General features: G+C 34.5%; 1 protein-coding gene across 1 annotated transcript in view; it reads right to left on the minus strand.

Annotated features, from left to right (window-relative positions):
- The window catches only part of MON2 (MON2 homolog, regulator of endosome-to-Golgi trafficking), a 144,250-nt gene that overhangs the window by 98,387 nt on the left and 30,726 nt on the right, over positions 1–15,137 (minus strand). Inside the window, exons 3-6 of the mRNA XM_027854154.1 lie at positions 8,268–8,395; positions 6,239–6,370; positions 3,351–3,480; positions 2,012–2,109 (exon numbers count right to left, since the gene is read on the minus strand). Coding sequence (XP_027709955.1) covers positions 2,012–2,109; positions 3,351–3,480; positions 6,239–6,370; positions 8,268–8,395 — 488 coding nt within the window. The remainder of the gene's footprint in view (positions 1–2,011; positions 2,110–3,350; positions 3,481–6,238; positions 6,371–8,267; positions 8,396–15,137) is intronic.

Below are 15,137 nucleotides of genomic sequence, written 5' to 3' on the forward strand. Positions count from 1 at the left end.
CTTTAAAAATAAGTAATATTTTCTGAAAGGCATAACTTAATGAGTATGTACATTACAGATAAGAAATCTGAGAATTCCAAAAAATTTTCTTAAGATTCATGTAATCATTGCCAATATATAATTATTATTTATAAGCATCTAGTTAGTTTGTCATTCTTTCCAGTTAACACAAATAAAAGACTTAATGCAAGTATATCTTGTGTAACACTCAAAACAAATAACACCAGACTTGGAGAGGGAAAAAGCCATCTGGCCTCATAGACAAAGTTCTGGACTTGCTGTAAAGAAAAAAGACCTAAGTTCAGTGAGCAGAACCAGGAGAACATTGTACACAGCAACAGCCACACTGTGCAATAACTAACTTTGACAGACTTAGCCCTTCTCTGCAATGCAAGGATTTAAGACATCTCCAAAAGTCTCATGATGGAAAATGCTATCCACATCTTGAGAAAGAATATGGAGTTTGAATGCAGATTGAAGCATGCTATTTGCCATTTTTTTCCTTCAGTTTTGTTTTGTTTCCTCTTTCTTGTGGTTCCTCCTATTGGTTCTAATTCTTCCTTACAACATGACTAATGTGAAAATATGTTTAATAGGAATGTATATGTAAAGCCTATATCAGATGGCATGCCGTTTTGGAGAGGGAGGGGGAGAAAAATTTTAAACTCAAAAGCTTATGGAAGTGATTGTTGATAAATCAAAATAAATTACTAAAAAATTAAAAAAAAAAAAAAAAAAGAAGACGACGACGACCTAGGTTCAAGTAGTGCCTATGACACTTAATAGCAATATGATTATGGGAAAGTACCTTACCAACTGATTCTTAGTTTCCTTATAAATAAAATGAGGTCAGTGATACCTGTAGTTCTTCCTTCAGAGGGTTATTGTGATATAAAAATGAGACAACAAATATAAGGTATATTCTAAATTCAAAATAGCCATGTAAATGTTACTCATTTTTATTGGGCCAGAGAAATTTGGGGTTTGAATCTTACTCTACCCCTATCTGTGTCACCCTGAGCCTATTTCCCTCATCTGCAAAATATGGATAATAACACCTTCAATTTCACAGAGTTGTTGTGATGATCAAATGAGTTAAGTCAAATAAAGCACTCTGCAAACAAAATGCTATGTAAGCTTAAGTTATTATCATTATTATTCCTAAAGAGATGCAAATAAAATATCAAATATTTTAAATGTACCAAAATAGTGCACACTAAATTTAATCCTTTTGGAATGAAATTAAGTATCTCCTGATTGATCTTTCATATGTTCTGACTTAATCCAATTCCCTTAAAGGAAGGAATATCTATATTTTCACATGTGAATTTTGTGATATAAAATGAGTATATCATTAAAACGATATAAAATGAAAATAGCTCTATTCTCTTCCTCATATTTAGTTTTGTCTATTTGCAAAGTCAATCTAAGCTATATGTACTGATGGACTAATTTAATAAGCAGCTAACTGCATGTTTGCATTTCTAAGACTGAATAATAAACATGTTGTATGCATGTGTGTATGCGAGTTAATCTCAGAAAAGAAGGTAGCAGCAGCTGGAACAACAGGAAAAGTTTCCTGCAGGTGAGATCTGAGCTGAATCTTGAAGTAAATTAGGGAAACTAAAAGTCAAGGGTGAGGGGATCACCACATTCCAGGGATGGTCTAAGACATCTAGTACAAAAGTTTCTTCATTTATAAAATGAAGTGATAATACTGACTAGATAGATGTACCCTGCAAGGTTATTATAAGAAAAGCATTCAATAAACGTAAAACATTATGTTAATGTTACTACTCTCCAGTCTTTAATTTTAAAACTCAAATATCACTTAACAGATTCAGATTGCTAAATTATATTTCCATTGTAAATAGTAAGAACTCCTTCCTCTTTGACCCATTTTTTTAAAAATACTTTTTCTAATGAGAAAAATGAAACTAGACTTAAAGCTCCAAAGAGCACTAAGAAAAATAACATAAAGTGATAAAAGCAATTTCTATCATACAAATACCTGAAAGAGCATGTATGCATCTTTTGCACAGGGCTTCAGAGTACTCACAGAACGCCTATTACTGTTTCCTTGAACCAGGACTGGCTGCTCCACAACATCTGTAATCAAAACATGATGCGTTATGTGAATTCACAACAACTGGATAGCAAATCACGTGCCCTTAGACAGAGGGAAGAGAGCCTGACCAAGAAACATTTCCTTATAGGATATCTTCTTAATTTATTTTCATTGTAATTTCAGAGATATTCCTCTCAAAAAAACAAAAAAAGACAACATGAATTGTTTGCAATAGAATTCGCTTGTAAGGATCCTAACAAAGAAGATTCTATTTTGGTCAATAAATGGAAGGTTCTCACAGTCCTAACAAGAAAAGACTCAAATGGACAGTCATTCTACTTGGTTTCTGAATATTAATTTAAATGAAGTAGAAATGTATTAAGTTTACTACACAATTAATTCCCATTTCTGTGAGCATTCTTGCCAATTCCCAAGGAGTTAATGATTCATCAGTTACTCAAGTGACATCTCTGATACAAGTCCATTTTTTAATATTACATTAGAAGGTCTCAAAAGGTACAGATTAAGATTCCCTGCAGAACTTTTCTATTTTATACAAATACACAAAACATATAAATCATATAGTTATCTTGGGTTTTTTTTTCTGAACATGACCCAAATAACTATATAGGATATACTAATTAGAATTAAATCTTAAAATAAATTAATATTGCCATCTTATGGAACTTCATATTTTTTCAGGAAAGGTAATAAAAATCAAATATGCCAAATTTAATAGGAATATTGCTTTAATAAAACAATCAGAAAGCCCAAAAACAAAATCTAAACCCAAAGAGATCTGTTCAGTAGCTAAAAGTTTTCTTCAGGAAAAGTGACGCTCATTTCTCTAACAAGTGTCCCTATCATTGGTCACCAATATAACCTTCCCCCAAAAAAAGACCACTAAGACAAAAATGCATAAAAAATGGAAAGCAACTGAGAATAAGACAAATTCTACATAGGGAAAGATTTTACTTAGTCCATCATTTATTAACTCTATAAAGAAGAAAAAAATTAATGATCTGAGCAATAAATAATCTTTTGAACCAATCTATTCCATTGAAAAATAAACCTGATGTCACTTAGTAACAAATTTCTTTCAATTAACCAAGATGAAGGGATATATAAATTTCAATCTACAGAAAAACACATATATTTTTTAAAAGCATTCTGTTGTTAATATATCCCAAAAAACAAAACATCAATCATCAATAACTGATGGGAAACCATAGTAATAAGAACTTATCTAACCACAAGAGAAAAGGACATAACTCAAATTTACCTTTATGTCGTTCATCCTCAGCAACCATCCTCTCGAATACAACAGTAACAACTTGTCGTACAGTAGCAGCAGCTGTATTATTTGTAATATTATCTTTTGTAAAGTGCAGCCGAAAACAAAGAACAATTGCCTGAAAAAGCAATTTTTGGCTAATGAAAATAAAATTTAACACTATCTACCCATTTTCTTTTTTTTTTCTAGTAACAGAAAATGAAGTAATTTCTGCTTTTATGCAAGCAGAGACATTTGGCAAACTTTATTGTTAACACAAGTCTAGGATAAAGACAATACCTTTATTACAGAGTGAGAGGGATGTTCTCTATGAATGTGTGTGTGTGTGTACATATGTATGTGTGTGTGTGCATAAAATAACATACTATTTACAGGGATACAATGCTCCACAAGAAAGCTTCTTCATAAAAATGTGAATAATCAACTCAATGACATAATGTTCTAGAAAACCAAACATTCAACTGGCTAGGGTAGAGAAAAGAGATGGGAGGGAAGACACTGATTAAGGCTAGGAGAAGGAACATCTGTGGTGGCATAGCGGCTTCTAGGGGTTAAAGGAAAACCAGCAATAAGAGAAAAGACCCTCCTATTCCCAGCATCCCTTAGACCAAGACTTATTAAACTTTTTTCCACTTGGCAGCTTTCACTGGTGTTGCATGGCCCGAGGGCACATGCAGTGCAAAGTGTGCATGCTTTGTACTCAGAAGCAAGGCTGCAGTGAAGTTGCCCCCACAGGCACTGCCAGAAATACCTCAGATTCATTACAGGTTTGATTTTTAATGAAGTTTAGAGCAAAAGATATGGCAGGGAAGAGAGTCTTCCACTCCTACCCTCTGAACATAAAAGGTCCCTTCCTATCTACTATGTAAGCACATGCTCACATGTTATCTCCTCCATTAGAATGTAAGATCCTTGGGGGTAAGGATTGTTTCAATTTTGTCTTTATATACCCCACACACAGAACAGTGCCTGATATGTAATATACATTTAATGAATGCTGACTGACTGATGATATGGTAGTTTTATTTTCAGGCTAGTGATTTCAAGAACCTCACCCCTGCCTAGCCACAAAAAGATTTCCCTCACCTGCTTGCTGATATATGAAACAGCCCACAGGCTCACATTCAAAATTATAAGGCACCTCAGAAATCAGAGTCCAACTCTGAGGTTAAGTTACTTAAACAATGTCACACAGGTAGTTGCCAAAGCTTTTCATTCCACAATTAGTAATAAAAGAAATTGCCCTCATTAAAGTTCATTTACTTGTACTAACAAGTATTTGTCTATCATATGACTGATTTCAGATGCCTCCTAATGTAAGTAGTGGAAAGGTAAAAAAGTGAGTAAGAGCAAGGAAGGGGTAGCCCTTGGGAAAGGAAAGGATTTCAAAAGACTAAGATGAGGAGAGAAACATAAAGGACAGTGCCACATCTGGAAAATGAGGTGGCTGGTCCTTCCAGCTCTATGGAGCTAATATCAATGATCTAATATCAGGAACAGCTAGCAATTCCTGTCTGGTCAGAGTAAGAGCATGTGAAGGGAAGCAGTATGAAATATAAACAGAAAAGTAAATTGGAACTCAATTGTGGAAGAACATAATGACAGATGAAATAATTTCAATTTATCCTAAAGGGAGATAAAAGGGACCACTGAAGGATTCTGAAGATGATGACAAAGATTTGGGAATAATTTGTATAAAAGTGGTGAGTGAAGCCATGAGTAGGGCTGAGATAGCCAAGGTGGGCAGAGACCAACAGAGACAGACAGAGACAGACAGACAGAGATGAGAAAAGGCCTGACAGAGCTTTAAGATACGCATAATTAAGGTCCCAAAGGAAGAAAATTAACTAATGGAGATCAAGGAGAAATGGTCAGATAGGTAAAAAGAGAGCTAGAAAAAAAAACAGTTTAACTCAAATAAAAAAGAAACACATTTAAGATTATGACTAGCTATCCTTTCGTTTTATAGTTTTAAGATGAGAAGGGGTATAAGAAAAATACTATAAAATGTCCTTTCATAACAACAGTGCTAAAAGGACAAAACTGATATCTACCTCACGATATTAGGCTTTAACTGTATGTGATAAACCTTTAGAAAAAACAATAGACCAACAGCCAGTGTGGATCTAGGTACTGGGACAGGTGTAACGATAGAGTTCTACTGTAGGTAAGAAGATGCAGAAAATAGGTTCTTCCCAAAATGTAAAACACTGATTTAAAATTTTCAAAGTAAAATCTTTTTTAGTAGAACATCACTGTTTTCATAACAAAAACTACACATATCTATATAGTAGTTGCTGGCTTCATTTTGGTAAGCAGTATCTCCACATGCAAACTATAATCCATGCTATTTTGAGTTCAAATCCCTCCTCGTACACTTACTAGCTGTATGACCATGGGCAAGTCATATAAACTCTCAGCTTCAGAATTCCCAGCTGCAAATTAGGGATGATAATGATACCTGTAGCAGATGTAGATAAGTAGACCTCACAAGGTTACTGTATCAGTTAATAATAGCAATTTGCACATTTTAAACTATGCTGTAAATATCAGTTGTTACTAAAAAATTTTAATGAAAAAGTCATTTTTAAGAAAAATATATAATATTGCATAGCTCATTAATTATTTTAAATTATGGTAAGATAAAACATAACCTATGCCTTAGATCTGACAGCTGCCCTAAGTTCATTTACGGTAAAACTCAGGGCAAAAAAGGTTGCAGACCCCTGGGTCTACTCTGTGATCACTAGCCAAAACAACGTCCACACTAAAGTGGCATTTAATTCCAATAAATGCAGCTCTTTCTCCTGAAATTGGCTTGAATTAAACAGACTGTGTCACAGAAACAATTCAATGGGGCAGAAAAGAGTTCCTACCTTAGAGAGCGCTTCATCATGAACCACAGTATTGGTTGTTAAAAGAACAAGAACTGTTTGAAGTAGCTTTAGTTCTTCAAGGCTATTTTCCATCAGCTGCCAAAGCATGTTAATGATGTTCCCTGCTGCAGTCTGTAAAATAGTATATTATGTCAATTGTTATCAATGAAATAAAATACATCTGTTTAAGCCATACGCAAAACACTGAATGATATGAGCTACAGACTGTAAAGGATTTTAAACAATCATTTAGTCTTTTTATAGGATGATGAAACAGAGGCCCCTGGAAGTTAAGTGACCTGCTCACAGTCACTCACGTAATGAGCAGCAGACTGAGATGTGAACCTAGGTACCCTGTCTCCTAATATTTACATTACCAAAAAATCTTCAAGTAAAGAGAAAGTTCACAAATAGTTCCTCTCCCTGAGAAGAGCTATTATTGTGATTATCACACTAGTTAATGAAAAGTCAGCACAGAATAGGAGAAAGAAGGCTGGACTTGGAGTCCAGAAGATCGTGGGTTCAAGTATTGCCTCAGACAGTAAATAATAACAAGATGACTCTGAGTAACAACACTTCTCTGCAGAGCCAGCGTTACTCTCCTACATACTAAATTATAAAGCAGTTACCAATTTGCATCAGTGGAGGGAGATTCTATACCAGGAGCTTCCAATATTAATAAAATGTTTCACTACTATCATAGTGATTTCAGACAGATATCACATATCTAAGATATCAGAAGGGAATATCTTCTCACCCCCAAAGAAATACACACAAAATGGCTAATATCATTCATTCCTATGTCATTGCATCCTTTCTCCTATATGTCAATTAGTTTTGGAAAGGCTTAAATTTTCTCTCAAAAAATATTTAAGTAGCACCGACTTCTCCTAAGTATGGCTTCTCATATCTGGACATGTTCAAATACGAACAAGGAGTTATAGAAATACCTAGTCAAGAACAAGCAGTTGATTATAATGATTACTTTTTCTTCAAATGTTGGCCAAATTTCCCTTTTCTGCTATTCTTTCCTCTTTATCTCTATAACTAATTCCCCAATACAACTTGACTCTTCTATTAATGTAGTTTTGTAAATAAATATGGGTGTACTTAAGTTAACTAGTTTTACATCTTGGTTACTTTGTTTACATCATTTCAACATTTTTCCTTAATATGCGTCAATACTTCAGGAATTTATAACTTCACAGGTATGGGTATACTCTCCATCAAAATAAAGAGCATGAGTTGCTATGGCCAATTTAAAAAAATTACTTTTCAATGTATGCTACACTGTCAAGCTACACATAAGCTACACCAAAAGGGTCTACACATATATGAAATGAATTAGAATTGCTACTGTTCAGCAAAAAGTATTTGGTCTATGGAATATGTTGCTTCCAAAAGCTTAACTGGTATCCCTCAGAGATTTAAGATACTCATGGAAGTCTGAAAGACAGGCATTGAATACACTTGAATTATATCAGGTTTCACATAGGAAAACTATTGTTATGTAGCTCTAAAAACATAAAAGCAAATAATTTTATATAGTCTAAATTCATCAAGTCCTTTTCTTCCCTTTAAACAAACTATTTGGACTCGGGTATACCTATATTATTTACAAATCTTTTCAAAGCAATTAATTTTGGGAAATAACAATGTGTATGATAAAACTAAATATTTACTCTTTGATTATAAAAATTCTAATCTAGTTTATAGAACCTTGATATATAAGATCATAAATTCCCTGAGTAGAGAAAGATATAATCTTTAACACATACAAAACAATGTGTATCTTATACATATATCACAGATATATTTAATACATATAAACCAATCATATATACTATATTGGATGAAATAAATTTTTATTGCCTTTCTGACAGTAATATAGCAATTTCCCTGATTTTAAATCTCTTCATTAAATTAGTAAGTAACCCGAACAAAAATCAAGCATGTTTTCTTTCCCACTTATGAAAATCCACATTATTCTATTCCAAGGAAAAATGTGCAGATATTACACCTCTCTTACCTCAGAAACAACTTCATGTGACATAAGCCTCTGAATGGCTGCTAGACACAGCTGAGTGATCTTTGGTTCCTTGGTTCCACATCCCATCAGGAAAGGCTGAACAACCTCTGAGCTGTTCTCTTTTAAGGCTTTAGAATACATATAAAGTAAATTAGTAAACAATTCATAATTCTGAACAGATTTACTCAATGATTAGTAGCAGTGATACCTCTAATTAAAATAATTTCTTAAAAATAAAATGCCAAATAACTAAATTACAGCTCATGAAAGTGATAAGAATATTGTACTTGAAATCAAGAGGTCTAGATTTAAATTCTCAGTTTTGCTGTGTGACCCTGCACAATTTAACCTCTTTGCGACTCAGTTTCCTCACCTGAATGGACTGCATGAAAGGAACTTTAAGGTCCTTTCCAGCCCTAAAATATGCTGATTCAATGAAAATTAAAAACCAGTAGTAGTAAGAGCAGTAGAATCTGAGAGAAAGCACTGGGATTTTCCACTCATTGCCCACATTAATTCTAAACCTTCTAAAATGTCATGCCCCCCCTTCCTTTTGAGGAGCACTCTATTTCCTACGCTTCTTAATGCAGAGAGGAGACCATAAATAAAGTCATAATTTTAGGATATAAAACAAGATTCAAATAGAAGTAAAAAAAAAACAAAACACACTTGAGACTTCATAATCATTATCAAATTAGTGAAATAAATATTGTATACCTCTCCAGTCATAATATTAATATTATGCTTACAAAGCATAGTATCACTTAAGAACTAAATACACATCATATATCACAACGCAAAAAGAAGCATCTAAAATACAAAGAAAATAACCTTTAAAGAGTAATTCAGTAATAGAGAGATAGGATACAAGTGCTGTAACCAAAAAATTCACAAGTGACATGTTCAGAAACCATCTAAGTAAAAAGCAATTTAATCTGGATGGGACTTGGGCCAGTCAGGGAAGGAAGAGAAATATAAAACATTTTACTTATCTGCTTTTAAAATTATGAACCAGGAATTTAAAATTTTATTTTAAAAATAATCAATATATTTCATAATAATCAATATACTTAAAAAATAATCAACAATCAAAATATTTCAGTTCTATTTCATGGTTGTTTGAGGGGGATGGATATGAAAATAAAGTGGGGGTAGGCAGACAAACATAGAAAGACAAAAACATGAAGGGAAAAACAGAAAACACCACAGAATTTGGAGTCAAAGGACATGAGTTCTAATGCTGGTTCTGCTATTTATGACTGTAGAAGTCTGAACAAGTCCCTTAACCTCTTTGGAATTCAGTTTCCATATTCGTGAGAAAGGACTGAGCCAGATGCTTTATTAGGTAATCTTCTAGCTCTAAACCCTATAAAACAAAACTTATTTCTATAAAGTGAATCATATTTGAAATGTTCATCAAATGAATTTATCTGAATCTCCCTTTAAAGGTGGCCTATAATGAAAGATTTTGTTAAGTAAAAAGTCCTCTTTAAGAAGAACTGCAAACTATCAATCATGTTAAAGATTGTTCCAGATCAATAGGAGAAATATAGCCCAAGACTTTATGTCATATACCTTAATGAACTCAAAATAGATGCATGAACTAAATACCAAAGATCATAGGGATAAGGACAGAGACAGACTTATGATTTCATTGGTACAGGAAATTCTCTACTGAGGAAACTCTCACCTGCACCTTTTCTGTAACTTACAGTTTCAAAAAGCTGCCTAGAACACTGAGAGATTAAATGACTTAACTCAGGTTAAACAGCCACTATGTGTCAAACTAGAATCCAGGTTTTTCTAAACAGCTCTACTACTGCCACCACACTCCATGCTCTCTAACATACTAAAGATTATTTCATACAAATCAGAAAAGAACCAGATCAACTACATTCCACAGCTGCGGCTGGAGACATTCTTGGCCACGGCAACACTGTGATTACATGAAATTGAAAAGTTTCTGCACAAATAAACAAATAAGGATGAGAAGGAATCTATGGAATAGCAAACATCTTTATATCAAATATCTCTGTTAGGAAACTGATATCCAAGATACATGGACAGCTGAAAGATTTAAGAACAAAAGCCACTCATTCCCCAAGAGGTCAAAGAATGTAAAACAACAATTCTCAAAAAGAAGAATATTAAACTATTAACAATCATCTGAAAGACTGCTTCAAATCACTAATAATAAGAGAAATGCAAATAAAACCCTGGACTTTCAACTTCATAATAAAAAAAAATGATAAAAGACTGTAATATTCTGTGTTGAAGATATTATGGAAAATTAGAGACATTAATACGTTGTTGGTGGAGCTATGAATTGGTCTAAATATTCAATTAAGTATTTTGTAATTATGAAAAGAAAGTAACTAAAATAATCATACCCTTTGACCCAGAGATCCCAATACTAGGTTTATACCTCAAGGAGGCCAATGACAAAAAGAAAAGACCCAGGTATAACAAAATATTTATCACAGGGCTTTTTGTGGGAGCAAAGAAGTGGAAACTAAGATACCCACTAATTAGAAAATGGCTAAACAAACTGTCATTCATAAATGTAAATGTTTATTATTGTGCTATAAGAAATAAAAAGGATAAATGCAGAGAAGTATGGAAAGATGTATATGAATGATATAAAATGAAATAAGCAGTACCAAGAAAACCACATTTAAAAATCATCATCATCATCGTTACCATCTCATTTTATCCTCAAAACCACCTTGGGAGACAAGTGCTATCTTCATCCCCATTTTAAAGATGGGGAAACTGAAATCAAGCAGAAGGTAAGTGACATACACAATGTCATACAGCTAGTGAATATTTAAGGATGGATTTAAACTCAGGTCTTCCTGACACCAGCACTATCCACAGCACCACCTAGCTACACACACACACACACACACACACACACACTCTCTCTCTCTCTCTCTCTCTCTCTGTGTCTCTCTCTCTCTCTCTGTGTCTCTCTCTCTCTGTCTCTCTCTCTCCCCCCACCCCCCCAACAATATAAAATGAAACAACAAAACAATCCAAATGGAATGCTGAGAAATAATAACGACCTAAAGAAAATTTAAGAAAGCACCTCCCTTGCCTTTAAAGACATAAAAGACTATGGGCATGGAATACTGCATAAAATGTTAGATCTTTTACCATCATATTGGTTAGTTTTGGTGAACTGCTTTTCCTCTCTTCTTTTTATTCTTTGTTTTAAGGAATGGCTCTCTGGGAGGGGCAGAGGTAAAGGATACATTGGGAAATGCAGGTGATATAAAAACAAAGATTTCGATAAAAATTTATTTAAAAAATAAAATGTCCATAATCCTTTGACCCAGAGATCTCACTACTAGGTACATACCCCAAATCAAAGATAGAAAGTGCCAACACATGCCAAAAACTTCACAGCAGCACTTTCTGTTAAAGCAAAGAACTGGAAACAAGAAACCCACTGACTGAGTAAATGACTAAACAAATGGTAGTACATAAATGTAATGGAATATTATTGGGTCACAAAAACAGTAACACAGTGAAGAATGAGAAGATTTATATGAAAAGATGCAAAGATAACCAGGAAAACAATTTACACAATGACCACACCAATGTAAAGTGAAAGAACAACAATAATAACCAAACACAATATGTGATTATAATAATAAAGCCTTGTAGAAGACAGGAGAAAATTTATTCCCCCTTCCTTTTTTGTAGAAGTGGTATACTATGGGTGTGGAACATTGTATATACTTGTCAGACTAGGCTGATATGTTCATCAGTTTTGCTAATGTGCTCTTTACCATTCTTTTTTATTATTTGTTACAAGAAATAATTCTTTAGGGAGGGAAGAAGGGAAGAATATATTTGGAAATGACAATGATATAAAAACAAACACAAGAACAATTAAAAAAAAACAATCTTCAGTTATCACTTCAATATGTTTAAGATTTCATATGTTTTTCTTAAAGCAAGGGTACTCTACACCTTACTAAAGATACTGATTTTAACTTTTGCTAATGGACTGGCTTTACAAAAACTCCTATGGAAAAGCAAAAATGTAATATATTGAAACATATTACATAAATAATGCACTGTATTTAAAATAAGGTATTTACATTTTATCTAACATGTTTTTTTTCTTTTCTTTTCTTTTTTATTTTTAGGCAGTTGGAGTTAAGTGACTTGCCCAGGGTCACACAGCTAGTAAGTGGCAAGTGTTTGGTCAGAGGCCAGATTTGAACTCAAGTCCTTCTGATTTCAGGGCCAGTGCTCTATCCACCATGCCACCTAGCTGCCCCTAACATGTTTTTTCATAATGATTAAATGGAACTTCACTAATCTATCAGTTAAACAATCATGAACAAAAGATGGGAGACATGAGAGTTGTTTTTAAACAGCCATTTTCAAAAAAGAAAACAGTAAATGAAACATCCTATATTACACATAAAGGATTCACAAAACATCTGTCTATGTTTCCAAAAAAACTGGTTGTAAAGCATCCACAACAGGAAATAACCAGACCCGACTCTACCACTAACATTTATATGACCCTACACAAGAAAGCTTCTTTGAGATTTAGTTTCCTCATCTCCAAGGGCTGAACTTTATGATCTATGTTCTCTTCCCAATTTAGCATTCTATGAGTCTGTACATTCCATGGTGTTTCCTAGCAAACTCTTAATCTAGGAGATGCGAAGCATCATAAAGGAGCAGTTTTCCAAAGCTGAGCTAGGTTGGAGCTTTGCCCTACTTCCCAAGTTCCTTTGTCTCAGGATCACAATCCACATTACAAGATTTTCCATGTTAACACTTCAATGCAAAGCTGAAACAAATTTAAAAGTGTGAAATTAAAGAGGTTATTGTTAAGACCTATTAAACTATGAGTATCATAATTAATTACAAGTATCACAATTCACTTCACAATGTTTCTTTCATAATTATCATGACTTTCGGATGATAATAGCTACCACCCATATAGTACTTTAAGGATTGCAAAGTGGTTTACATGTTATGTCATTTGATCCTCACAACAACCCTGAAAGGTAAGTACTACTACTACCTTCATTTTTACAAATGAGGAAACTGAGACACAGAGAGCTTAACCAGCTTAAGTGACTTGACCAAGGTCACACAGCTAGTAAGTGTCTGAGGCAGAATTCAAATTCAGGTCTTCCTGACTGAAAGTCCAGAACTTTATGAAGTGTGCCAGGTAGCTAACCATACTTACAATGTGCATACAAATATTTCTACCTCTTATAATCTTCCAATTTTCCAACAGTAAATACTACCTTCCTTTTAGGGAGTGTATGTTAAATGTTCTTGCTTGTCAAAAAATATATACATGCATAGGCAGTCATTAATAATTATAGCCTTTCTCCCATGGTAAGGATCTTTGTTACTGGAAGTTTATTATCCTCTCCCCAAAGAATGAGTTATCATTCAAATCAGAATCCCAAGGAAAAAAAGGTTGTACGGACTCTCAACAGAGGCCACCCTCCTAGCAATGGTCAGACAGGCAAAGATATATTCTAATAGTAACTGGATACTCTTCCATACACCTATGTAATTTTAATTGTTTCTTCCTTTCTTTTGCTTTGACTCCTGAAATAAGCCAAGAAAGTTGCTCTGTGCCTTTCCAATTTTAATTCATAGGTAAATGTCCACCTGAACCTCAAAAGTTCCATACCACTTGGGATTATAAGATCCTCTACATCCCCACTGTTAACCTTGAGTAAAACTGGGAAACATTACAATTTCATATTCTATTCTCCCCCCTCCTCCAAGTAATTACTGTGCTCAAAGATCCCAAAGTATAGATCTTGAAGCAATAGATAACAACTTGCTTCCCCCAAATCACCATCTTCCTTCATCCCACCCTCCATTAAGGAGAATCCCTAACTTATCAGAAATAGACTTTTCCTGTAGAGAAAAGGAAAAAAGAGAACTGGAAAGCCATTTTTATAGCTGCCACATCATGACCACAATTTGGACACAGATTTGGAGTACCTGTGGTAGGTAGACAGCATCATATTCCTGAATCCTGCCAGCAGTAAAGAACATCCTCTTTTGGACACACAAATCTTTCTGATTGAGCTTCCTTTTTTTCCTCCCCTAGGGCAGACCCTGAATAACTATATTATCACTAATTCTGAAAGGCCTTTAAGACCAAATGTAGGAACTCACAGAGAACTCTGAGATGCAACGAGATATTCTAATTTAGAGATTCAAAAGCATGATTTAAGTGAAGTGATTCTCAAACTTTTTCATCCTATGATATCATCTCTCCTCTTCTTCCAACAGCCAGTTCCCAGGACTCTCTTTGTCCCATAGGAGAGAATTTCCATGAAGATGAAGTACAATTGTCTTTCCTTATTTTACCAATTTTAAAAATAATAAGGTTCTCTCCTATCACTTATATTTTATAGGATTAAGAGCTTTAAAGTACCTTAAAGATCAACTAATCTGACTTCCAGTGCCAAGATGGCAGAGTAAGGAAGGAACCCTCTGAAACCCTCCAAAATTCCTCTCCAAACAACTAAAAACCGCCTAAGAACTGCTCTAGGAGCAGAGAAGCAGCTCATTGGCATGGCAGGAAAGGTCAGTCTCACCGGGGTAGGAGGGGAGTAAGAGCTGCAGTAAGGCTCCACTCCAGGGACCCCACACCGAGCCCAAGCCACAGATACTTGACCCCAAGGCAGACCAGTAGTGAAACCCCAAGGCTGTCCAACAGCAAGAATGCTGCCCCAGTAGAGAGACTCTGTTACCACAGCAATCCAATAACGAGGCCCCACTCCTCTAGCAGGCCAGCTAAACCCCACACCCAGGGGAGGCCAACAGGGAGGGAGGCCCCACCATCCAATACAAGCCAGAAGGGAA

This window comes from Vombatus ursinus, unplaced genomic scaffold (assembly GCF_900497805.2).
Source record: "Vombatus ursinus unplaced genomic scaffold, bare-nosed wombat genome assembly UNPS02010320.1, whole genome shotgun sequence".
Lineage (NCBI taxonomy): Eukaryota > Metazoa > Chordata > Mammalia > Diprotodontia > Vombatidae > Vombatus > Vombatus ursinus.